The sequence below is a fragment of the Lucilia sericata genome, unplaced genomic scaffold (assembly GCF_015586225.1).
Source record: "Lucilia sericata isolate MDLA Ls3-8-SP2 unplaced genomic scaffold, ASM1558622v1 Contig000018F_arrow, whole genome shotgun sequence".
Lineage (NCBI taxonomy): Eukaryota > Metazoa > Arthropoda > Insecta > Diptera > Calliphoridae > Lucilia > Lucilia sericata.
The window spans coordinates 103,307-129,995 of NW_023994057.1; the positions used below are offsets into that span (position 1 = coordinate 103,307).

Below are 26,689 nucleotides of genomic sequence, written 5' to 3' on the forward strand. Positions count from 1 at the left end.
AGTAGCTACGATGATTGTTGCAAATATGAATACAAAACATAAATCTAAAAAAAAATACATTTTATACTTAAAAATGCATGTACAATGCAACAGCTACTGCCAAGTGGCAAAAAATTAAAGGCCTTAAACGGGCCTTTATTTAAAGCCTCTTGGGCTTTATTTCCGATTCGATTCTAGTCAGTTTTTGCTTAAAACAAACTTCATGAAGGTAATGGATAACTGGCTGGTTAGAGAAGCGAAAGCTCTTGATTTAAAACTAGTTCTAAGTAGTGTTTGATAAGGCCTGCAAGATTAAAGTCGTGTAATGTTTACCACCCGGTTGTTGCGTATGTATATTATTGTATTGTATTGTATATTTATTCGTGTATTGTAGTATAATTTATTTGCCTCAAGTGTTTGTCTTGGTTTGCACCACCACTATCAACACTCAGCAGCACTCAAGGCAATTCTTATTTTCTATGGCAGCAATAAGAAAAAAATGGTAATAATTTTATGAGTAAAATAAAAGAAAAAACCTTCTAGTTATAATTTAACTAATAAAAAAAACATGGAAACTAAAATGAAAATATACAAATTACGGTTATTATAAACGAATATTCATGATTCTACTTTAACAAAGTGGAATAATGGATAAAATGTTTCATTTCTTTTAAATAAGCACTTATAGATTGAAAAAAAAAATAATAATAATCAATGTCACGGTCATTGTATATAAACAAATTTTTAAAAATGCTATTCTACATCATAAATTAAAAAAAAAAAACGTATTACATATAATATAAAATAATGAAGTTTGAAAAAATAAAACAACATATACTATTTCTAGACATAAAAATTTTAATTTTTTTTAAATCTAATTGTTTTATATTCATTACTTTAAAATAATGCACACAAAATTGTACATTCATGTGTATAATTTTAATCTGTTTCATTTACAATTTAATACATACTTGACTAAATAATTTTCCTACAAACTTTAACTTTTAGTCTTTATCCGAACAAAGAGTAATGTTTAAATTAAAAGACTGGAAAAATAAATTTTAAAAATAGTCATAGTAAAAACAAATGCTTGAAAATTATATGTATGAGAGCTAAAAATAAATATATAGCAATTCACTCAAGATTCAAATTTAGCTTTAATTGTTTAATAAGTCCAGTGTTGCCATATTAATACTATTTGAGGATTTATTTATTAATTATTAAGGCATTTAACTAAAATTTAACATAAGCAACAAAAAACCTAACCACTCCGCTCTAGTTAAACCAAAAAAGAAAATCCTTTAAAAATGTCATTGTCTTAACTTAAATTAACCTCAAAGCAAAACAAACAACACGACAGAGAAAAAAATATACCAGAAATAAAAATATAAGCGACATAAGGAAAACGTTGTGCCGTAACAAAAAAGAAAATGTTGTAAAAAAAATTCAAAACAATTTCACCCTTCGAAGAACCCAAACACAAAATTCATAAATTCTTTTGCATTAACATTTTTAAATATTTAATTAATCATAAAGCAAACAAGGAAATTATTTAAAATCTTGCTAATGAAAATTCCAAAAAATAAAAATGTGAAACAAAATATTTGAACAAAGATTAGAGGCGTCTTAAAAAAGGCTTTGCACGGGATTTCCCCAGGATACGAAACGAAACAAAAAAGCAGAGAAAATGAAAATTTAAATACAGGAAATACAAGTTACAGAGGGGAAGACATAAAACAGCAACAATAATATTTACAGCGCAAATCCCTTAGAGGAAATTAACAACCTTGGAAAATTAAACAACAATTTTGTAAAGAACAAATAAATAAAACAAAAGAAAGAATTACAAAATGTTATAATAGAAAATACCTATTTACTAAAACTAAAAATATATATATATAATCATTCGTCTTCAAATCAGAGAAACAGTCAGTCAAAGTTCAACATGAATTGTTACCAGAAACTGGCACTTAAACCAAATTTAATGGTTTCTTAGGAAACATTAAAAATACTATTATTTGCAGGACATACACAATAGTTCAAAAGTATTTTCACACTTAATTTTAATAAACAGTGTTGCGAATTGCAGTGTTACATAGTATAGCTCAAAGCAAAATATGATTGAAAGTGGTTACTGTAATCATAAAATAATTAAACGAAAATTAATGATATTTCGAATGCTTTATGTTGCTCTAAAATTATAATAACAAAAAAAATAATTATTTTTTGCTGTAATCATAAATATAATAGTTGTTTGCGACAACTGAATTAAATTACTAAAGTATTTTACAATTACTGTGCACATATTTTCCTACACACTGTACAATATCCTGAAGATACTTAAAACCACTTAAACTCCCGCACTTAAAAAAACACATTTTCTTCTTTTATTAAGCTGTTGCTTGGTTATGGCCCAAACACATAAACAAACAAACATACATACTATAGTACATACACTCTATTTCTTGAACAACAAAAGTATCTAATAAATAAAATAAGGCAAATAAAGTACAAACAAACACATAAACTTTTTTAGGTAAAATAATATGGTTACTCATCCTTATTGTTGTCATAATAACCGACAGCACTACTACCCACCATCAAACACTCTAGCAGAACATTTAACACTAAACATTATGTGAGTTCAAAAGTTGGATCAATATTTGAAACATTCAACGAATTGTTTTAGGTTGAAAAATTTTAAATTAATCTTAAGAAGCAAATCGAGAACAACGGAAAATGGTAAAATAAACAATAGAAATATCTTTTAAATATTTGTTGTATTCAAGAAAAATGTTTATTTTCCACAGCCGCCTAAAAAGAAATTGTCAAAGAAGGAAAAGGCTCGTTTGGAGGCTGAACAAGCGGAAATGTTACGTCTTGAGATGGAGCGAGAAAAGTAAGACAGAAAAAGTAATTAGTATTTAAAGAACTAAGAAAATATAGTTGGACATTGCCGACTTATGATACTATATATGGATGTATTTATAGTATTATATAGACATGGCACAGTGGTATAGGAAAAAAAAAGAGGGAAATAATTCGGTAACTTCTAAACGGTTAATCCGATTTTAATGAAATTTGGTATGCACAAAGAGGAGGTGTTCTCGAGTTTAGGTTTTGAATTTGGACCTTATAGGCCAACCAGGGGCCCGGCGGGGGGTCCTCAAATTAGGACACCTCGGCTATGTTAAATTTTTAAAACGATCCTATTTCTTCATTTGAGTTCCGATTTAAAAAAAATTTCGTATATAGAATCTCCTCATCGAGCACTATAAAAAATGTTGTAAGCAGTAAATTATCTCTTATAGTTTAGGAGATATTCGCATTTGAAAATTAAAATTTTAAAATTTTTACCGTCCTTACTTTAGTTTTTTGATAATAGCGGGTCCAAATATTCCCGATTTTCGCCATTTTTTTCTATTCGCTTAACAACAAGTTTATATATCAAGCAGTGAAAGAATTATGTAAAATCATGACTGAGTCCAAAGTTATAGGCATTTTAATTTAAAAAATAAAAAAAAGGCGATTTTTTGTCATTTTTTTTTGGGAAAAAAGTATCTTTTTCTTTTTAAGTTATCTAAAAAGTTTCTAAGAAGATGTATATAGAATTTATACTTTTTGGAAAGCTGACTTTACATAAAGTACGATAAATGAAACAAAACCTAAAAATTTTTGATACCGAGGGGACCAGGTCCATCCAAAAAAACCCAATTTTTTAAGGAAAATTCAATTTTGAGCAAAAATTCTCAAATCGCATAGTCGATATCAAATTATAGTGACCTGTTTTATATGACCCAATATGTTCTTAATCATTTTGTAACGGGTTTCGATAACCCTGCCCCTGGTATGGATATAATAGGCAAAAAACCAAAAAATCCCATTTTTGGGATTTTTTAAAACTTTTTTGAGAATTCCGGGATTTCTAATAAGAAAATTCGAAATTTTTATTTAATTTTGGATTTTGAGTAAAAAAATCTACCTAACTGTAAAATTTCATCAAAAAATATTCATAAATAAAATTTTTATTGCAATTTGAAAAATTTGTATCTTCGCAAAAACTGAATAAAAAACATTTTTTATTTTTTTTTTTAAAAAAGTATTCCGCGAATTTTTTAATTTTCAAAAATTATATACAGTTTTGAAAAATAGACAAAATTACCTTTCCATTGATATATAACATGCCTACCTAATGTTTTTTAAGTGACAAATTAATTAGGGAAAACTAAACATCTTTTAGAAAATTTACCTAGCACTATTATTTTCATCCATATACATATGTAACAAATTTAAGAGTTAACCTTATGGATGAAAATAATAGTGCTATGTAAATTTTCTAAAAGATGTTGAGTTTTCCCTAATTAATTTGAACTTATCTAAATTTCTTTATCATCGCTTAATTACAGACTTAAAAAACTCGAAGAAGCTCGCCAACGGCGTAAGGTGGAACGAGAACAAGCTAAACGACGTCTACAGCTTGAGATTCAGGAAAATAAACAAAGACGGGCACAATTGAAAAATAGTATGTCATTTTTTCATCAAATACGAGATAGTACTGACGCCATCAAAATGGCAGCTAAAAATCAAAATGATTGGGAAAAATTTATGCGTTGTAATGGTCTGCCTAATTCCAACAGTCCCAGTGATTTGCGCAAATACATACATCAATGGCAAATTGATATCGAACGCAGGAATCGGGAAACACGCAATTGGTTATTGAAAACTAACGAAAGAACTCTACTTACACAGGATATAAATATACCGGATTTAACTAAAGCTACGCTGCGCAAGCAACAGGGGAATTTGGGAGATGTGTATGCCCAAAGGGTTAAGGAAATATTGGGGGTATGTAAAGAAAGAATAAACATAAGGTATATAAAGGTCTTAAATTTAGCATATGTGTAATTTCAGATTCTTTTAGAACTGGAAGAAGTTTTGGGAGACAAACAGAAACCCGCTCACACTTTAAGCGATTTAAGTAAACTGAAAACGGAAATAAGAGTTTTACTTAAAGATTATTTGGATGATTTTACCCATAAAATAATGTCCCATATAGAAAGAGACATGGAGTAAGTAGCTTTTCAAGTCAAGGAATTCACTTTCAATCTTAATTTCTTTTAGAATTGATCGTCCTGGCGTTTCGAAGCACATTTATGAATCTGAAGTTTTCAAAAGTTTTATTTGGACTTTTTCCAAAGACGCACAAATGTAAGAATACAAAATATTTTTTTGGTGATATTTGTAAACATTTTGACTAATTACAGCTCTTTGTGTGCAAAACCACGTATTGGAGAGCAAAATCTTCATAACGAAATTGATTTTCCCTTAATTGAAATGCAAATCTCTTTGCCACCAACGGTCAGCCTGTATAGTTCTGCTTTGAGGGGTTTATGGTTAAATTATGATCATTTCAGTGACTATTGTCCCAGTTTCAAACTCAAAAAGCCACGACCAGATTACATCAGTAATTTATATTAATTCTTCCTCATATTTTTCCTCCGTTCATTGCCCAGGCATTTTTGTTTATTTTTCTATTTATATTTATGTTTAGACATGCTAACACAAACCAAAAAGGAATGGCGCAAACGGAAGGAGATTTTACAAAACATGTTGGATGAATGTTCTAAGGAAGTTCCATTAACAGAATTGGAACAATTTGAACACGAACGTGATTTGACTTCACAACAAGCCCGTGAGAAAAGCCTAGATGTGGATAAATTGTATTTGGAGTATGAGGATGAATTGAATAAATTAAGGAGAAGAGCCATTGGCCCAGAGGGGTTTGGTTTGACGGATACTGATGTTAATTTAAGAAAATATCGCATAATTGGTGGAGTCTATTGCACAGATTATTTGGAGACACCACAACAGGATAAGCAGCTGAACGCTAGATCATTTATAAGAACAAGTAAGTTCGGTGTAGTTTTAAATCCACAAATCCCATTGACATTAATCGGGTCAAATTTAGTTTTTGCTCCCAACAAATTGTTGCATAAAAACTACTATCAGACCTTTAAACCACCGCCACCACCACAGCCTGGAGTCAGACGTTTACCCGAAGAAATCGAAGCTGAAATGCGCATGGTAGAGGCTGCCTTAGACAAATTAGCTTTAGTGACTGTACAGTAAGTTTAAACTTTAATGAAGAAACTTCTTAACTTTATTATATTGATTTATTTCGTTAAGACTACCAGATAGCGTTATTTGGTTTGAACCACCCATAGCCTGCCGTTGGGAAACGCAAATCGAAACTTTAGAATCTGATTTGACAGAAGGTGTTAAGCAACCCATTAACTCCAACAGTGGCAATACGACAGATGCTACTCCCTTGTCTACCACTACTAATCTCAGTCCTTTGAAAAGTCTTTCACCGCGTTTTCCAGCTTCCAAATTACGCAAGAAAAGTTCACAAAAATCTTCCGGCAGCAATTTACCTGTACGAGAAGTTCATGATTTTGACATGTTTCAAATGCCAAATGAAATCGACATTTACACTCTACTTAAGGACTTTATAGTGCCACGTTTACCACAGGGATTCTCTGTACGTATAGATGGTAGTCGCATGAAACAACTACAACAAAATAAACGAAAGAAAGGCAATAAGAAACAAAAGAAAACAAAAGTATTGTTTTTAGCACGGCCTAAAACAGCAATCAACTCCCCAGAGACACAAGAACCAGCACAATTAAAAGTTGGGCAAGATTTACATAAAACACGCATAACTGAAGATTTCTTGGATTTCGATGAGCCCAAAGAATTCTTTCCATGCGTACAGTTTGAAAAACTATTGAAAATAAAACCCCTCGATAAGGTAAACGAACAACAAGAGTTTAAATTAGATTTGAAGAAAAGAAACAGCGATGATGCCCAAGACAATGTGGAGAGTTTCAAACCTTTTAGTCGAGATGAGAGTAAAGGAAGTCTTGTAAGCGTAAAAAGTTCTAAAAGTGTCTTGAGTTATGATAGTGTATCAAGATGTTCCTCTGAAATGAGTGACAAAAAGGAAGTTCCTAGGACATACATGTTTTCACAATTAATAGAGGTGAGTTTTAAATTAATAGAATATACTAAGATCTGCTCTTTAAAACAAGAGAACTTCTTTTGTGGGTGGTCTTCTATTTAAATTACAAATTCAACCTTCAACACTACAAAAGCAGTGCTGATTTTGAAACTCTAATTTGTTAAAAACGTCAAAGTATTTCAAAAATGTCTTAAAGGAAACTCTAATGTCATTTAAAAGAAAACTGGGTGTTGTTTCACAACTGTTTTATTTTATATTGATTTCTATATTTTTGAGTCTGGCATATTCTCTACTACAAATAGAATATACAAATAAATATTATATTGCTTGAATATTTATATCAAGGAATATAAAAATCTTTTGCACTACATATTTCTTATTTTTATTACGCTCATTCTACATTCACATGTTTGAAATATCGCTTTACATACAACAACTAAAATACATTTTTTTACAATACATATTCAAAAAATGTACACCCACCCATTATACCATATGAACAACACCCACAACTCACACCATGATATCAAACAATTTAAATCAACGCAATCATGAAAACGATAAAAAATAATTCTCACAAAATTCAAACTCAAACTTAAATGTATTTGTTCTTGTACCAACTTAAAAAGGACTTGGATCGTTTGTGTGACTTACAAACACCAGTGCAGCAGGAGGAGCTGTTACAGCAGATATCAGAAATTCTAATGGGCAAAAACAACACAACGGCGGTATCAACATTGAATGGAAAAGACGTTACTTGTGATGCTGGAGCAGCCGGAACAGAAGCAGCAGGAGATGAAGGTGAAAAAAAAACAACAACAGCAGCAGCAGTATCAACATTGACGGATGTAATGCAACAACCCGCAGCATTTGGCTATTATTCGGGTATATCCTTTGTACGTGATGCAGAGACATCACGGGAGGGAGACGAAGAGGAGGAAGAAGATAATGCTGAAGATGATGATGAGACAAGTACAGATGAAGAGGAATACGATGATGATGACTACGACGAATACTTCTTAAATGAAAACCTAGACAACGAGGCAGCATCAACATCGTATCGTAGTGAAGCTAGTGGTGGTACTAGTGGTGTCACTGCTGTTGCCGCTACCACACCGTCGGGTAAGGAGGCTGGTATACATGATTTCTTAAACAAACATAGCCATAGCGATACAAGCAGCACCGGTGATGGGTAAGTGACAATTCTTAATGTGTGTTTTCTCTCTGTCAGTAGGTGTTTGATACTACAGCATGGTGTTTACGGATAATTGTGCAACGTTAACAAACCAAATAAAGCAGTGAGACAATCAGACAGACAATCCGAGAGACAAACAGATAGATAGTCCACTACCAGCCATTCACTCAAACAGATTATGGTCTGTCAGTGCAGTCAATGATGTTGATTTTCAAGTAAACATTTCTCTTTAAGTAAGTGCTACTTGTCCGCACACACTTATTAAACAATTTTATACATACATATGTATGTATATACATCTTACATAGAAATTAATGTATAAATATATTTGTTATGTCACTCAATTTTCAAACTTAAGCGTGGACTTTTTTTGATAAACTCCGACAACTGCCTGTATAGATTTTCTTTTAATCTACACTACCAAAGACTTGATAGGGTCTTTGGTAGTCCAGATATGATGACTAATTTAAATCACATATTTGAAACAGTTTTTTTCGGTTTGTTTTAAACACAATTTTTTCAATTGAGCTTTCAATGACGGGCCACTTATTAATTTTAAATAACGTATTTAAGAAACGCTTTCATTCGTATTTTACTCGGTAATTGAAATGGTATTTCTAGGTCGACTTTTACCGATAATTTCGTATATCTTTATATTAATTTTGTTGTTTTTTGTCGCTTCAACTGCGAAGGTGTTACCTTCTCGTAGTTATTGTTGCTGCAGATGATGACGAGAAACTTGATGCCGTTATTGTCGTAGTATTTGTTAACAAAGTGAATGTTACCAACACTACAACGACAATTATTTGAATAACAACAACGACGACAACACCAACAACTAATTCCACTTACAATCTTTACTTTGTCGAGGTTGTTACATTTAAATCTCATCACTGTCTATACATGCAAATAAGTAGTAGCATGGATGTATTTGTATTGGTATCTATTTGCGGGTATTTGCGTCTGTGTGTGGCAAGCAAAATACAGATATTTGCAACATTTTTAAATGTTCTTTCCTTCTCTAGTCTATTTGTGTTTACTTTTAGCATTACGAGTATTATTTTTCCGTTTCATTTTATTTTTCCTATTTCTTTTTTTTGTGTCGTTACCAAACACTTTACAATTGATGTCAATTGAGTTTCATTTTTTCGTGTTTTTTTATTTCACAATTTTTACAATGCTTTGATTTGATTTAATTACATAAATGTCATCAGAGAGACTTAAAAAACGATAAGAGTTCATTTCTTTTTATTTTATCTTTCATTTTCATACATTCAATGCCTTCAAATTTTTACTTGCTTATGTTAGAGACAAGTAGCGTTTGAAATTAGATTGAATTATTTGCAAAAAAAAAAACATTTCCAAGGAATGAAAATAAAAATAATCAAATATTTATTATTTAAATAAAAATTTGTATGTTCTATAAAATGAAAGACTTAGATTGATTTAGAAATATTAAAACGGATCTTTTAAAGAAAATCAAACTTAAGAGTGAAACATTAAAACCCCTGATTTCCAATAGGAACTCAATGCTTACAAAAACACCTTTTAGAAGCCTTTAGAAGATATTTCAAATTGTTGTTTACTTAGTTTAGATAGTATAAAGTAACTGACAATTTTTTTACTATATCATGAAGGTAAATTTAACTTTTTTATAATATTTACTTTAATAATCTCAGTTTAGAACAAATACAATTTATTTATTTTCAGTAAAAAAACGAAACTATTAAATGAATCCACGTTTACTCAGGGTAAATGGAGCACACGTGATGTACATGATACAAAATTCAATGAAGATAAACTGTCAATACAATTTCGTACAGGACGTATGGGTAAGTTTTTTATTTTTTTTTATTCATTTTTTGGTTTATTCATACATAAAATTTGGACTAACTAAATACAAATGTAACTCCTAATCGGAGATCAAATAAAAATGGTCTTCTTTAACTTAAGCGCTTTTAATGATCCAAGATTTGGGACATTCTAAACAATAATTTCTGGAGTGCGATTGTGATGTTATATAAATTATTTTAAACAGATATCATTAGAAAAACGTATTTGAAAATATTTTGAAACAAATTTCGAAAAATTGAACATTACAAAAAAATCAGAAAAAATGCAAATACATTCACTTCAATATAGTTTTTCATGACAATTACGAGTGCATTGTCAGAAAAAATGTAAGACGAATATATTAATATTTTGAAAATGCCTCTAATAAATATTATCTGTTGGTCCGAAATAAGAAAAATCTGTTACGTTAGTTTCAAAAGAGGATGTAGTTTCATCAGATCGAAGAAATACACCTTGGCCACTAGCGGGCCCGTTGAGCGGACCTTTGCCCATCTGTGGTGCAAATCATGCCCAAGAACACTGTACCGATAGAGTAGAATAACAACTAACCTATGGAGCCAACTACACTAAGTGCCACCGAAATACATTGGATCAAAATACATTCAAACTGTAACGGGTACTTACTACAGAATATCCTCGAAATTCCAGGATAATAATTATATCCTACACCACACCTTAAAGTATAATGATCGACTCAGAATCACTTTCAGGGTCGATTAAGACATGTCCGTCCGTCTGTCCGGTTGGCTGGCTGGCTGGCTCTCCATGTAAACCTTGTGCGCAAGCTACAAGCCACAATTTTCAAGATATTTGGAAAAAATTTGGACCATAAGAGTTTTTCGGCACCAGGACAATGACTATTGAAATCGGTCCATTATTTCACCTAGCCCCCATACAAGCTGACCTTTTCGATAACTATGTTAAATATACAACTATCTCACCAAAAATTGGCACAACTAATGATCGGCCGTCGTTTGACCATAGCCCTCATACAAACCCCCATTTAAAAAATATCTTAAACGTCCAAAAATTTACTTAAAAACATTAGTATCGCGATGAAATTCAGCATAACTAACCTTTGTATAAAATTACATTATTCTTCCCATTTTGTTGAGGACCGCCCATATTTGACCCCAACTCCCATATAAAGCCTCTTTTAGAAATTTAGTTTTTCATTGCTAAATTGCTTAAATACATCGCAATTAAGGTAAAATCCAACATCTAATCCGACTATATTTTCCTACTTGTTTTCCCATGGAATTATTAGCAAACCAACATCAAATCTGATTTCAACGGCCATCATCTTTAGGTTAAAAAATCATTTTGCTTATTTTTCTTAATATTTTTGTTCAAAAAATAATAATAAGAAGCACCCTAATAAAATTTTACAAGTACTTATACTTACATACGCCCATGTAAGCCTCAACTACACCCATGTGGCGAATAAAATAGATACGCTAAATTGAGTTTGTGTTAGAATTTTTTGTATTTTTTATCATTTGTTTTTCGTTCATATTTTAGTAATATTGACATAAATTCAATAGATTTAGTTTTTTTAAAACAAATAAACAAGGCCAATCTATGAAAAATAACGATATTTTTTTATTTGTTTATCTATTTCCTTCAAACATGAACATAAACTAACATTTACTATAAAATTTTACAATACACTGGAATTTACTGGATTACAAAAGGAATTTTTGGTTTTGCTTTAAATCGATACAGTAATATGCCGTATCAAACCTGGGAAATAAAACCCGATTTAAAGTGGTAAGTTTTCTTGTATTAAGAAGATTATTCCAATTAAATAAAAAGAAATTAAGAAATATGTTGACATAAATATTTTTGCACATAACTTGAGATACTCAATTATTCCCAGTTACTATAGATTTATAAATAAGTTTTGAATGAAATTTTTTTTGGAAAATCTTTAATAATGTAATAATTTAGTAACAATGTAAAGAAAAACTTATTCTGCAAAACATCAAATTAATTATTTATTTACTCTAGAGTCAAATACCCAAATGAGATTAATTTTAATCTAGTAAAGCATTTTAGCAAATTAATAAATTAAAAAATAAACTGGGATTTTTAATCAACAAATTTTATTTCACACTTTCTAAAACAATCCCCTCAACAAAAATTTATACTAAATGCAACAAAATATACTCAACATTATTTATTGTTTTGACTTCAATCCGTTCAATTTAGTCATTCACTTACAACTTTTTAATTGTTTGTGGTTTTTAATCTTTTTGATTTCTCTTTTCGAATGGAATAAAACAACAACAAAATTTACAACATTAACTATCTCATCTACACAAACCATTATGCATTGCTGCCGTTATTCTTTTAGTCCCGAAAACATTCTATTCAGTTTTACGGCCTCTCTAGTCAGTTTGGACATAACCATCACATCACAGGGTTTTTGTGTAAACAATTTCCAAGGTGGCTCAACGACCGCCATCAATGAGATGATTGGCAAAACTCTGTCATTGGATGCCATTAAACAGATTTTGATTTCGTCAGCCGTCGATATATTCCCCGAAGAGGATGCATTCTGCTATACGGAGGGTTCTTGCGAAAAGAATTATGTGATGGAAATGCATTTGTATGCCTGCATGTCGACACTGGCATTGTCACACAATTTCAGTTGGTCGCGATGGAATCTTTTGGCAGGCAGCCGTACCGCTGTCCTGCTATTGAGGGAATTGGTCGATGGCAAAAAGGTGGTAAGTAAATGTAAACAGATGTAAAAATTGTTATAAAATTAAAAGGATTAAATATTCGTATTTACTGATAATATATGCATGTAAGTACACATATTGACAGAAAAATGTGTTCAGTATGCATTAATTTTATTTGAATGTAATAAAACTTGCAAACAAGTACTCTTTTGTTCAATTCTTCAGTGGATATGTTAGCGATTTCTAGCAATAAATGAGGTAAAAATTTAATCACCTATTTTTCTGTCCACATATGTGGACGTATTGAATGCTTTTAAATATCAAAATGGCAATGTTACTAAATTTAGTTCGTTTTTTTTTTTTAAATGTCAAAGTCTATTTTCAACATTATACTTTTTTATTTATTCTATTTTTAAAAAAATTAAAAATAAATTTCCTTTGCAAATCTTTGTGTTTTTTTCAGCCAAATCATTCAACTTTGTTGGTGACCCCTTTAAAAACGGCCATTATTGACTGTACAGAAGTTTCAGCCAGTTTTAATTCGCAGGGCATTGCTGGCATGGAATACTATGCCGATTTATATCAACTGGCTCAAGTTCATGCACAGCCCAGCAGTTTGGATAAGCAACGCAACATGAATCCTGTGTTGAGAGATAATGTGGCAACGATTTTAATGGCCATTAGACCTTTAAGTTTTTGCTAAAGACAAATAGAAATATATAACGTCAAAAAACGCACACCAAAACATACAGGGAAAACGATTAGGATGGGACATTTAATGACGGCAACACTTTGTTGTTTGAATTTTGTATATATCGAATAAAAATAGAGTGTACAAATTTAATATACTATATTTAAACTTTTTTTAAAACAGACCAATTTCACAACATTTTACTGTAACTTTTCTATAGATATAAACATTTACAGAAAATTCAAATGGCAATATAGCGAAAAAAGAGAATTGAACAAAAAAAAAAAACTCACACAAAACCAAATGAAAATGAAGGAAAAATGTTTAATCTAATGAAGTGGAAAATTAAATATTTCACATTTTTATATTGAGTCTCTAAAAATTAAAACAGGGTTAAGTGAGTCTTTAGTCAAGTGTTTAAGCAAACGAGATTTGAATGGAATGAGTAAAGTTTATAAAAAAAATAAGTAAAAAAATAAAAATGATGATAAAATGGAAAGCCTTTGATGGTATTATACTGACAGTTACAGCATAACACCTACAAACGCAGATATACAACAGAGACAGGTGTTAAAATATGCGTTTGCCTTGGTTTAATTAAAACAGCAAATACCTCAACAACAAGAAGGAGACAAGACTTTAAAGATCTGCACAAAAAGGATGTACTAAACAAAATATGATACTCTACGTCAGTTATTTTTGGTACATGTGAGGACTAGTTATTATAAAGGACCGTTTTTTAGAAGTTTAGACTGAGCTTAACAGAGTTTCACAGAGTTATATGTTATTTAAACCTTGTATGAATATACAATTCACTTATGGCGGATTTCATCGCAAATCACATTTTTAGCAGACCTAAAAATGTACGTTAGAAGAATCTCATGTAGGATTAAGGGAAAAGTAATTGTAAAATTTTTTTAGAGTATTTTTCGTCCACAAAATGATTTTAAGTGGGTGGGAAAATAAAATGTCTCTCAACATATTATTTTCGCTTTATATCGAAATGGTTGTAATTTTTCACTTCTACATAAAATTATTTAAAGGATTATTTGGCACTAGGTTTGGTCCATTTCAGAATTTTTTAGATTATTTTCGAACTAATATGCCCCATATTATGCACTATATAAGAGACATTTTGCAGACCAGAATTACTCTAAAAAAGGGAACTGAGGCCCTTTTAAAAATATATATTTTTTTTGTTTTTTTCTCGTATTTAGCTGCTGTGAATACATGGACACATAATAACTAAATTTCATCCTTGGCCAAAATTGAAGAGAGATGGTTAAATCAATCAACTCCGAAAGTAATTCCGAAACACTACCCAGCAAAAAATAATTGATGTCATACTTTACAAACGACATCTTAATCACATCTAAAAATGCGATTGCATACTTTTCGCTTTTATAAACCAAACATATACTTACAAATTAAAACACAGTTAAAAATGAGAAAAGAGATGTAGAAAAGTCACTACAAACAACATATTCTAAGTACTTCAAATTTTGATGAAATTTACATAAGCGTTTCATTGAAAGAATGTGGTTTATTTTTGACATACAAATATCGGATTTTTACAGCTTCTAAAGATAAGATTAGATGTAGTTCAAAGTTGTCAAAAATGAACAACATCCCTCCAATGACACGCTAATGTAAAATTCATAGGTTTTTCACCTGAATTTGAAGCACTTCGGGTTACTAGTTGTGATGAAAATTCTACATATTTTTCCACACTTTTTTTGCTGGGTATTTGTGGATGTTACAAACATCACAACAAATGCACAATACCCTCCTAACTATGTATAATGGTGTAGGGTATAAAAATGCGGCATTCAGTAACGAACATAAGCTCAAATATAGTATGGGCAACAACAACTTATTGCTGACGGTGTTGAGTTGGTTAGTTGATGTTAAATTTGATGCTTACAATGACGTAAACTAAATATATACCAACGTATGTACATTTGTATGTATAATAGGGTTGTATCCAAATTAAAATTGTTCCCACAGAAATTGAAAATTTTGTTCATTCTAAGATACTATTTCTCAAAACTTTTGTACTGACGTCAATATTTGTTGAGCTAGATGAAAATATTAAAAGGTCCTTTTTATAAAATCTTCCATAAGAAACAGTACTTATATTAGAATGAACTTAATTTTTTTTACATACTTGACCACCCTAATGTACACAATTTAATGGGCCCAGTATACATATTCCACTTACTAAAGGTCCTTAGGAATTTCATATTGCAGAAAAGAGCGCCGCCTCAAATTAAAGTTGAATGAAAAGAAAAAAAGCAACTGACATAATGAATTAATATTTTAATACGATTATAAAAGAGTGCTAAAGCAAATATTTATAATTTTTTTTTAATTTTTTAATAAAGAATTATTATGATATTCAAACATTTCAAATCTGTTTTTATTTGATGCGTTATTATTTAAGAGTCTTAAAAGCTTAAAAAATTGTGCAACAAATATTTGCAAATAGTCAAACTAAGTAAAATATAAGTTTAATGAAATTTTCTAAACATTTAGAAATTTGTTTTCAATTATGCAATTAAAAACATCTGTGTAAAAATAATAATAAGTAACTGTAGCGTTTTTCAATACAATGTATCTTTATAACAAAACAAAACTCTTTTGGTCCTGTTTTGTTAAAATTGAAAAATAAAAAAAAGGTTGTGGAATATAATAGAACGGATCTTAAAACAAAAGAAAAAACTAAAAGCTAAAAAAACGTAATTTTTAGCCCTTTTTGGGACGTTATAACAGAACCAAATCAACTTTATTTACAAAATGTCATCGGGAAATACATTTTGTCAACTTTATTCTTCGAGATATCTTCACATTTTGAAAACTCATGGTTTGCGGTGTATTCATGGTATATATACCCTACACTACGATAGCGAACAAAAATATTGGATCCACACTAATCTAAGGATGTTTCGATAGACTCCAAATTACTTTTTGATTCGACTTAACGATGTCTGTCCGCCCGTCAACTTCAACGGATTATATCTCTGAAACTACAGCAGATTTTTAAACAATTCAAAAAGTATTTTCATAGGAAAAATAGTAAAGTATAAGATGTTTTTAAACATAGGCGAAATGAACGAAATAATACAGTATTTGTCAATTTATTGTTATATCAAGCTTCAGGTGAAGATAACTCGATGAAGAGAGAGCATGTAAAGCCTCTACTTTAAAGCTGATAGAATGAATTTTGAGATGAAATTTTATACATAAAGTTTTATTGGCCTGTGTAAATGACAACTGAACTAAATTTAGAGAAATTTTTCATGAAACCTGAACGCAATGCAGCAACGAATTTAATAAATTTACACAAACAAGTGAATTTCAAATCTCACATTCTAAAAACACACGTAAAAAATGAATTTGATGAAAACAAAACATTTAACAGGCAGCCTTAAACCAAATTACTTCCGTTAAAAATACAACTAAAATAACAATATAACATTCAGTAGTTTTTGTTTTTCATATCCGGCCATGTGTGTTGCGACACTATCATACAAAACCGCTAAAACGGAAACCACACAATATTCATAAAACAAACAACAACAAAAAATAAACAAGTTTTAAACAAAAATTCTGCTTAATATGTATGTATGTCTAGTAGGGTGATCGATTATTCGACATTTTCCAAAAACCGATTTTCGAATAGTTCGAATAGTTGACATTTGAAAAAAACCGGTTGACATTTTTCAAATTCAGAAAAAACCGGTTAACCGGTTTTTCAAACAAAATTTGAAAACAATAACGTTTATGTTTAAATTTGATTAATAAAACATAGCCAGAACTGATTTTTAATATTTTAAAATAAAAGAATAAAATGACAAAATTCAAGCGTTTTGGAAAACTGTCCAAAATCACAGGAATTCGGCAAAAAAATTGAGCAAATTCAGAATTTTATTCGCAATTTTATGAGAAAACAGTTTGAATATTAAGAAAACATAAATGGAACTAATATAGAGTCAAAACAAAAGCGGACAGAAGAGATTTCATAAATTTTGCCTCCAAGTCAAGTGATTCTGTAGCAAAAATTAGAGAAATAGTGGGTGTTACACAGAAAACTAATTATAAGAAGGGCCAAGGCTTTAGAAATATTAAAAAATTAATAAAAGCCACTCCAATTGCCACTCGTAAAGAGAAATCCTCTTCAGTTTGCACGTGAACATATGGTTATAAAAAGCTATATCAACATCTTGTTTTTTCGGATGAAAAAATGTTTAATTTAGAAGGTCCAGATCGATATAATCGTAATTTTTATGATTTTTGAAAGGAAGAGTTCTACCTGAGTCGTTTGCATAGCTGTGGAGGATGTGAGATGTAGTGGAGGCAATTTCGTATTATGAAACATGTGAGCTTAAATTTCTTTCATCTAGTAAGAATTGTAATAATTGTAATGCCATACTGGAAACAGCTTTTTCACATTTTCGGATATCTTTGAACCATTGCCGTGGATATTTAAAAATATAATGCCCCGATCCATACCGCCAAGGCTGTAAAACGGTGGATTCGAAGCCAGAATGTAAAAATTTTGGAGTGGCCTCCATAATCTTCTCACCTATTTATTATTGAAAAGGTTTCGGATATTCTTTCTCGTAAAGAAGCCTAAATTGAAATAACTAAAAAGGCTTGGACCGAAATTTCCTTGTCATTACTTAAGAATCTTAATAACTCTTTTTCACCTCGAATTTTCGAAGTTTTCTCAAGTAACGGCGGATATGTTTCTTACTAAATATTTTCTAAAACCTTGTAGAAATATTTATAAATATAAAAAAGTTTATTGAAAAATGCATTTTGTTGTTGTTTTTGTAAATTAAAGATGATGAACCTATTCAAATGAGCCAAAAAATATAGCTAAAAAACGTAGTGTTTAAAAAAAAATTATTAAAAATCGGTTATTAAGTATTGCACTAATGATTGTCTATTTAGTGATACATAAGAGATTATGCTATTATTTAAAATTTTAATATAACCAATTAGACCATTATTTTTTGCAAAAAATTAATTTGAATGTAAACAAAACAGTGAACCTATTTAAGTGAGCGGGAGTGTATCTAGTCGTCCAATTTACATTATTTCTTTTATGTAAAAAAATTGGAAAAAAGTGGGACACATCTGTTAAACGTAAGAAACTATGTAGTCCTGGTTTATTCTAAAATCCCTGTTTAGACAATTTTCATAGGCATTCCAACACTTCCATAATATTTTAGCCGCAATTTAATTATTGTAATTGGAATATAATCTTAAGGTTGATAAAATTTTAACAAAAAATATTTTAATAAATGTTTTAAATAAAATTTGTTAATTAATTAGGAAAATCAAAAAAGCTTAGTAATAGGTGAGTTAGAAAAATATACTTACATAGTTCCTGGACTCCAATATTTTTAAAATTTGAACGGGCTGTATTATTATTATTTTATTATTAAGTAATCGTTGAATACAAAGCATACAAAAGTATTCGAAACCGGTATTTAAAAAGTAAAAAAACCGGGTTATTCGATATTCGAAAAATCAACATTTAGAAAAAACCGACACCGGTAAAGCAGAAAAAAAACGGTTTTAAAACCGGTTGAAAACCCGATTCGATCACCCTAATGTCTAGCAAAACCAATTTTTAAATACAGCACTTGCAGCACTAATCCAATATCTTTAATTATTTATTTGGCAATTTGCAATGATTGACTGATTCTGTTTTTAACTCACTGTCAATGAAAGAAAAAACATGAAACAAAAAATTCAACAAAATTAGGTTCTATCAAGAATTTGGACAAAAATACTCTCTTAAAAAATTAAAAAATATAAAATACAGCCAACAACAAATTTGTGCAATACGTCACTCAATCTTCTAAGCTGATGATTAATTAAAAAATAGAAAAATACCAAATGTTAAATGGAAAATGTTAAATCTTGAATGAAAAAGAATAGTTTCATTTTTCATTTTTTTCCTTTTTCGTTTTTATGCGAAAAGACGTTAACGTTGCCATGCCATGTGATGGTACATACTGTGAGGAGTTTGTGCAGCAATTGTGTAATTTGTCACTGCATCATACTCGTTTGGTTGTTTGGATTATGAACACGTTATACAACTCAATTTGGCTCGAATCCAAATTTTTGCATGCAATTCGTCTTTTTTGACAATAGTTAAAAAGAAAAGCGTAAGAAGATGTTTAAAGATAAAAGAAGAAACATTTCAATATAGATAATAGTTTTAATATATAAATGTTTATAGTATTTTAGATTATTGCGAATAAAAATTAATTAGTGGTTTAATCGACTCAGAAAATTATTCTAATCTGAAGGTGAGTTAGCACAAACACATAATATCCTTCTCCACTAACTTGGTGGTGTGGGGTATAATTAGAGAATAGGCTTTTTAAAAACTAATTCAAATGCAGATGGAGATAAAAAAACATAAAGATATTGTATACAAATGTTAAATGCTGCCCATTAAATCTCATAGCTGAACAAAGACTATAATTATTTAAGTAAGGAAAATTTTAATTTCCCATCGACATTAAAAAACTAAAATATTGAATTTAAAATCTCCTTTGAGATCACTATTTACAAAATCCTTTTACACATGAGTATAAATTTGTTAATTATGTTGAAGTAAATATATACATGTATATGTATGTATGTAAATATCTACATGTACAAATATGTACATATGTATTGAGATGATAATAACAAACTAAACACAAAGTAAATGGATGTGTTTATTATCAGACATTAAATAAGAACAATAAAAAGAAGAGAAAACTACATGTAAATTGATGTTGATGTGTGATAAAAATAAAATAGAAAACATTTTTATGACATATTGCACATACACACACTCTTATTCATGAAAAACAAACACATAGAAACGTGATTAATATTATTACTGTCCAACAGTTTAAGAAGTTCCTGGTTAATGTAGCCCCCCTCTTTCAGTCCACACAAAATTATTTACATGATTTCAAATGATTTTGAGAGTACATATATTAAATTTTCTATTCAAAAGTGTTTAATTACTGTGACACCACAGACTACAGGGTATTAACATAAATACATACATATTTGAAAATTTAGATGTAAATGTAAACTAAAGACCGACATAAAATGAAGACAATACTTAACCTTTACATCGTTAACAATAGAAACAACAATACATATAATGTATGCAACAACAAGTAATTGTTGAAATAGTACATATTGTGTTGTAGTACGTACTTTTGGTACGTATTTAGTCAATGTAACCAAGTCGACACTCATTCGCATGCATGTGCAATGGAGAACATACACATGAAGAGATATAGTTTATTTTGTTATTCTTATAGTGATTATGTATATTGAAAGTATGCTCACACTTAGAGACAGACAAAATTTTGTATATAAAATTGAATATTTGCAATATTTACCACTTTAGACCACTATGCATATAACAAATATTGTATATAAATAAGTACGTTAGGCTGAATACGAGAAAATAAAAAATATTTTTTTGCAAGAGGCCACAGATCCCAACCATCGATTGAAAATCTTGATCTCAGAATAATATGTTGAAAATTTTCTGCAATTTTTTCGAAATTGGTCTCAAAAATTCCGTATTTAGAACACTAAAAGTGCTCCACGGGACACACTAATGTACATACATATGTATGTACTCTATTCAAATTCTAAGGCCATCTAGCTATATCTGTATGTTTGAATGTCGAAATTATGATACGACCCAAAAAGTGGGACTAGCCCCACAAAACTGTATTAAAGAGACCAAAATAAAGGTGAAATTTGAATTAAAAAAATTTATTTCAAATTTTATTTTTTTTTTTTTAATCTATGTAAAATTTCATGAGAATCAAATTATTCGAATTTAATTTTGTTCGAATAAAAATTCACAAAAAAATATGTAAATAAAGCTATTAAACCATAAACTCTTTAATATTTTTTAAAATTCATTTACTATTACAAATACCTTGGACGTTGTTAATATGTTTACCCGATTTTTTTATAATATCTTACAACTACAAAAACTTAAAAGTAGACTAATGTGTGCATCTGTTGGTTAGATTGAATAACAATAACACAACAAACTTGTATCACTTTTAAAAGTCTGAGAGCATTTGTGTCTCAGTGTCTTTGTCTGTCATATAGTCTGTGTAATACATATTTATGTGTATTTCTATATGTATTTAAGTGAATAATGTCACAACCAAAAAATGCTTTTAGTATAACAAAAAACAAAAGACATGAGATACTTTTTTAGAATATTTTTAATGTGTTTTTCTCTTGTTGTAAATAAAATACTACAAGTACAGAACTCGTTGAACAATATAGAATTATTTTTAAATAAGAGTTTTAAATAACACTTATTTTCTTATAATTTACGTATTTTTATATTTAAGGTGCAATAGATAAAATTTTTCCTTGAAGCAGGAATTTTATTTAATTTTTATAAAATTTCGTGAAATTATATAAAATCAAAAAGGAGACTAGCTTGGCATGGATTTTTGTGTAACATTTGTAAAACCTAAATTTTTAAGACATTTTCTAATGTAGATAAGCGTCTCATTTTGTTATTAAAATTTTTCTATATCACGATTTAAAATTTTTGATTATTTAGGTCAGATTTGTTTTAGCCGATATATTACAAATTTTTTGTCACTTTTAGCAATATCTCTTTGTGATACTAACCTTGTCAGCTGCTTTAAAACCTCTATTGCAATAAGTGCTCCCTCATCAAATCATACAAACATGTACACATTTTTCCCAACTAAATCATCATTAGGGAAATAATTGTAAAATTGCTTAAAGGCAAAATTGTTATATGTATAATACAATATTCATTATGATTTCTATTTTTTTAATCATCATAAAATATATGAAAAACTAACCCCTTTAAAATCATTTAATCGCAACTAATATTATAATATAACACCGTGCAACAGTCATTTTCACACAAGAAAAAATCTATGTGTACATGAAACTGTGGACCATTAGTATTAACTCTGTGTACTCAGTTTTTTATCATAGGACCTGTAAAGGTTCTTAAAGTTTAAAGGACATACGATTTCAAAAGATGGAATTACATATTTCTATAATAAAATTGGTATTAATATTATATCAAATGAAGTTGAGAACCGCTGCTTCAAAATAATATTATTTATTTCAATTCATTAGAATTAAAAAAAATGGAAGCTTTAAGAATCGACTCAGAAAGTGATTCTAAGTCGATTGGTATACTTTAAGGTGTAGAACCAATATTTTTGTGCGTTACAAACATTAGCACAAACGTATAATACCCTCCCCACTATAGTGGTGTAGGGTATAAATATAGATAGAATGTACAGTTCCCCAGCTTTCATTTGATACCAATATTACCATCATACAACACATATAAATATTTAAAATAATTGTTTGAAATAATAAGTCCCTTAAATTTTTAAGACCTTTTATAAGGACATAAGAGCTGATTATAAAAATCGGAGCTAGTTTCACATGCATATCAACTTTTCTATGTGTGAAACTTTTTCAAAACTGTTGCAGGGTGTACTAAACAAATAATTTCGAACCTTTTTGCTTCCCTTCATATGAAATTCGACACGAGTAGTATGTTAACAATAAACACTTAAACCACATAAAGTCTTTTAGTAACTAGATAAATAAGCGAGAGAGAGAGAGCTAGATAAAGCGGGTAAATAAAAATAATAAAAACAACCGAAAATCTTTCATTATATCAGTACTCGCATCGTCTGTATCAATATTACTAAACAGATAAAAAGCGCCAGTGTATGAGAGTAAAGGATTCAAAATACATAGTGAGTAAAAAATAAAGTGAAGAGCAAACTCATTTATGTATGTAAATGTAGAGAAGAGTACTATTCCCACCATCACATTCCTTTCCCACGTCACCAACTGTTTCTCACACTGCCATGTATTAATTTCCTTCTTTTTGAATTTTTTAGTTGTATTTAAAATGTACGTGTTCGTTGTAAATGCAGTGACACACATACATACAAATTCAAACATTTGTATACTACTAATGTAAAAATGTATGTAAATGCAAATAAATGTGAATGTATTAATATGTAAACATACATTTAATTTGCCTACAATAGCATACTTATTAGGGTAGCAACTATTAGTGGGATACAACAATTATATAAAAAATAAAATTACTAAATAAAGAAAATAATATTAATTTTAAAATCCCAATTAAGCAATAGAAATAATTTTATGAAATAAAAATCTAGTTGTACCCTAATATTACATAGTATAATGTGCAAAATGTTGATTTGAAATGAAATGAAAAGGGACAAACAGCGAATGTGTGAGTAAAATACTTTTTCCAAAAAAAAGTAAAAGTGCAAAATCATGTCAACGGAGCTGTGTTGCTACAATTATAATAAATGCTGATACAAACACACTCACACCTTTAATAAAAATTTACCCTGCAGATAAAAAGCTATAAAGGAACTTCTCTCTAGATTACTTATGGCCATTAAAGACCGAGTGATTGTTTTTCCTACATTACTTGGGAACACTTTATCTCTTCCTTACCAGGAGAATACATACACGACGTATCAAACAACTCATATAAACCAAGGGCTACATTGACTGCCCTTGAATCTACTGGTAATCTACATTTGTACAAATTCATTTAATGTATGAAAAGGTCTAAACAAATTCATGCAAACACACCGAAACTGTTGTATAAATAAAAAGAAATGTTGACTTTTTTCACAATCATATGAAAAAAGGTGTCAACACGTTAAATAGTTACAAAAAATCATAAATAAAAGTATAAAACAAATTCCAAGAGATTTACATAAGAAAATTATGATGTAACATTACAATATAGTACATATTATACTTGTAGATACTTGTAATATGATAATAAGTTACTAAAGTAATTTGTTATTCAAAATTCAAGAGGTTCTTTTTCAGCATTTTCCTTTAGATTTCAAAATTAACCACAACAAACATTGAATATTTTCGAAATTGTTCGAAGTTGGTGAACCTTTGATAAAAAGAGAAATATATTGTATTTTTGGTATTAACACCTACGACTTATTAGGATACTAAAACATATTTTAGATAAGCCAAACTTTGTATCATTCTATTTTTAGATTCCTTAACTTTGAAATAAATACTTTTATCAACATAAAATAGAAATGACATTATTTAATGTTTGTAAATATGTTTCCAAAAAATATATTTTACTTATTAAAAGATATTTATGGAAATTAATATAATACTAAATAATTGTTACTTTAATTGACACATTTTTTAACAATTGCCTTTTATGCCCTCTGAAAGAATAAAAAAAAAGAATAACCTTATTTATTTAACACACTTTAGCAAGCACGAACACAAACAAATCAAATAATTTTTACTTGCAGGATTTTCATATATTTAGCACAATTTAATTGAATTTTTGAAATGAATATAAAACCAATTTATAGCGAAAAGTTACACAAAAACATATTTGACCTAAATTAAGGAAAATTATCAATATTTTTTATGTTATTTTAAGCATTAAAAACATTTTTCCCCCACACACTAAAATATTATTCATTGACTATAAAAAACGTAGGGAAAATAAATCAATGGTGTAAAAACTTTCTCTAGAAGAATTTGCATAAATTTTGCTTTATATCAGATGAAGGACTAACTGGCAGTTACAACATACATTTTCAAACACTTGCAAATTTGCAACTGATTATCACAAAAATATTAAAAGGAGGGGAAGCAATTTTTTGTAGTGCATGTGAGTGTGTGTTTTTGTAATATTTAAGATGCTTAAGGAAAGTACCACTTGACATGTTACATGGCTTTTGACTTTAGCACCATGAAATTGCAATTGCAAAAGTTGGTTGAGCCACGAGCGTCAGTTAAGTTAAAGACGCAGACAACAAATATTTGGGCAACAAGCAAAGGAATCCCCAACAACAGCCCAACAGAAGCAATGCAAACGGTTAAAATCACATCACGATCAACCACAGCCACACTGGCACACTCTCCTAAGTACATTGTGCCATCGTAATTTAAGAGATAAAAACACGTAATAACTTTGGAAGAAGGCAACATACAAATGCAATCATGCAGAAAAAAACTTGAGGATACGAGCGAATATGAGGATGGATGTTTTAGCGATGGTTTTAATACTAAGATATTTTTAGCCACTATTACAGGAAATTGCAATTGTAGCAATTGCAACTACAACACCATCAGTAGCAGCAAACACATCAACTAAATAAATATGAATGTTGAATAATTTAAAGTATGCAAATGTGTGTTTCATACATAACAGCACATTCACTTTCAACATTTTCTTGAAAATGCTGGCAAGTTTGAATAGACATAAATGCAGTACTTCCGTATTGGCAAATACATAACATTGTCATTTAAAACTAGTACTAGTAAGACAACAATCTGCGAGCGGACTTCATACTATCATTCGCTAGTTACGTACATAGTTTATTATGAAATTTTGTTAAATACATAATTAAGACAGTTATGACTAATTAAAGACCTTCATCTATCTATCTATCTATCTATCTATCTATCTATCTATCTATCTATCTATCTATCTATCTATCTATCTATCTATCTATCTATCTATCTATCTATCTATCTATCTATCTATCTATCTATCTATCTATCTATCTATCTATCTATCTATCTATCTATCTATCTATCTATCTATCTATCTATCTATATATGATAATGAATAATAATTTTTATTTCTATAATAATAATGAATAATAATTTTTATTTTAAACACAGACCTCAACATCAATCTTAATTTAAATCCTACAGTAAAATTGTATATTTTGCAAAATTAAACTTTATTGTTTGAATTAAATATCTAAGAGAAAAGCTTATAAATTATTTAAATGTTTAAAGGGATTTAAAATATTCTACAGCATTTTTGAGAGCATCCTTTCCTTGTTTAACCATTAAAATATGTTATAAATTAAAATGAATTTCTTCATTAAAAGCATACACCCCTCCTTCTGGTTCCCTAAACATATCTATAAGTCTGTTGTAAAGGCTTTTTATATCCAAAGCTTAAAACATTTAGTCATTTACTTTTATACCTTTATTTGTACATAGAAAATATGTATAATATTTACGTTGTTAGTGTGTGCATTTGTACATAACGATAAAAACAACAACAAATGTTACCACTCATCATATCTCCCCATCATCTTCACAAGCTGATGTTAAAAGCATTTTAATTAAATTTAAAG

The 26,689-nt window shown here is 29.4% G+C and overlaps 1 protein-coding gene across 1 annotated transcript; it reads left to right on the plus strand.

The window, feature by feature from the left end:
- Positions 1 to 202: 202 nt before the first annotated feature.
- On the plus strand, positions 203 to 13,439 carry LOC119606842 (dynein intermediate chain CFAP94, axonemal). Its single transcript, XM_037960492.1, has 15 exons — positions 203 to 208; positions 374 to 481; positions 2,790 to 2,878; positions 4,386 to 4,824; positions 4,891 to 5,048; positions 5,101 to 5,187; positions 5,244 to 5,443; positions 5,531 to 5,887; positions 5,948 to 6,104; positions 6,166 to 7,021; positions 7,630 to 8,192; positions 9,906 to 10,027; positions 11,744 to 11,819; positions 12,406 to 12,781; positions 13,200 to 13,439. Exons 1-15 carry the CDS (start codon positions 203 to 205, stop codon positions 13,437 to 13,439), a joined length of 3,834 nt encoding a protein of 1,277 aa, XP_037816420.1.
- Positions 13,440 to 26,689: the final 13,250 nt, after the last annotated feature.

Excerpts from the sequence above, each read along its gene's own strand:
- LOC119606842 (XM_037960492.1), top strand. Across the intron at positions 2,879-4,385 it reads CTTGAGATGGAGCGAGAAAA|ACTTAAAAAACTCGAAGAAG; the intron begins GTAAGACAGAAA and ends GCTTAATTACAG. Across the intron at positions 5,188-5,243 it reads TTTTCCAAAGACGCACAAAT|CTCTTTGTGTGCAAAACCAC; the intron begins GTAAGAATACAA and ends GACTAATTACAG.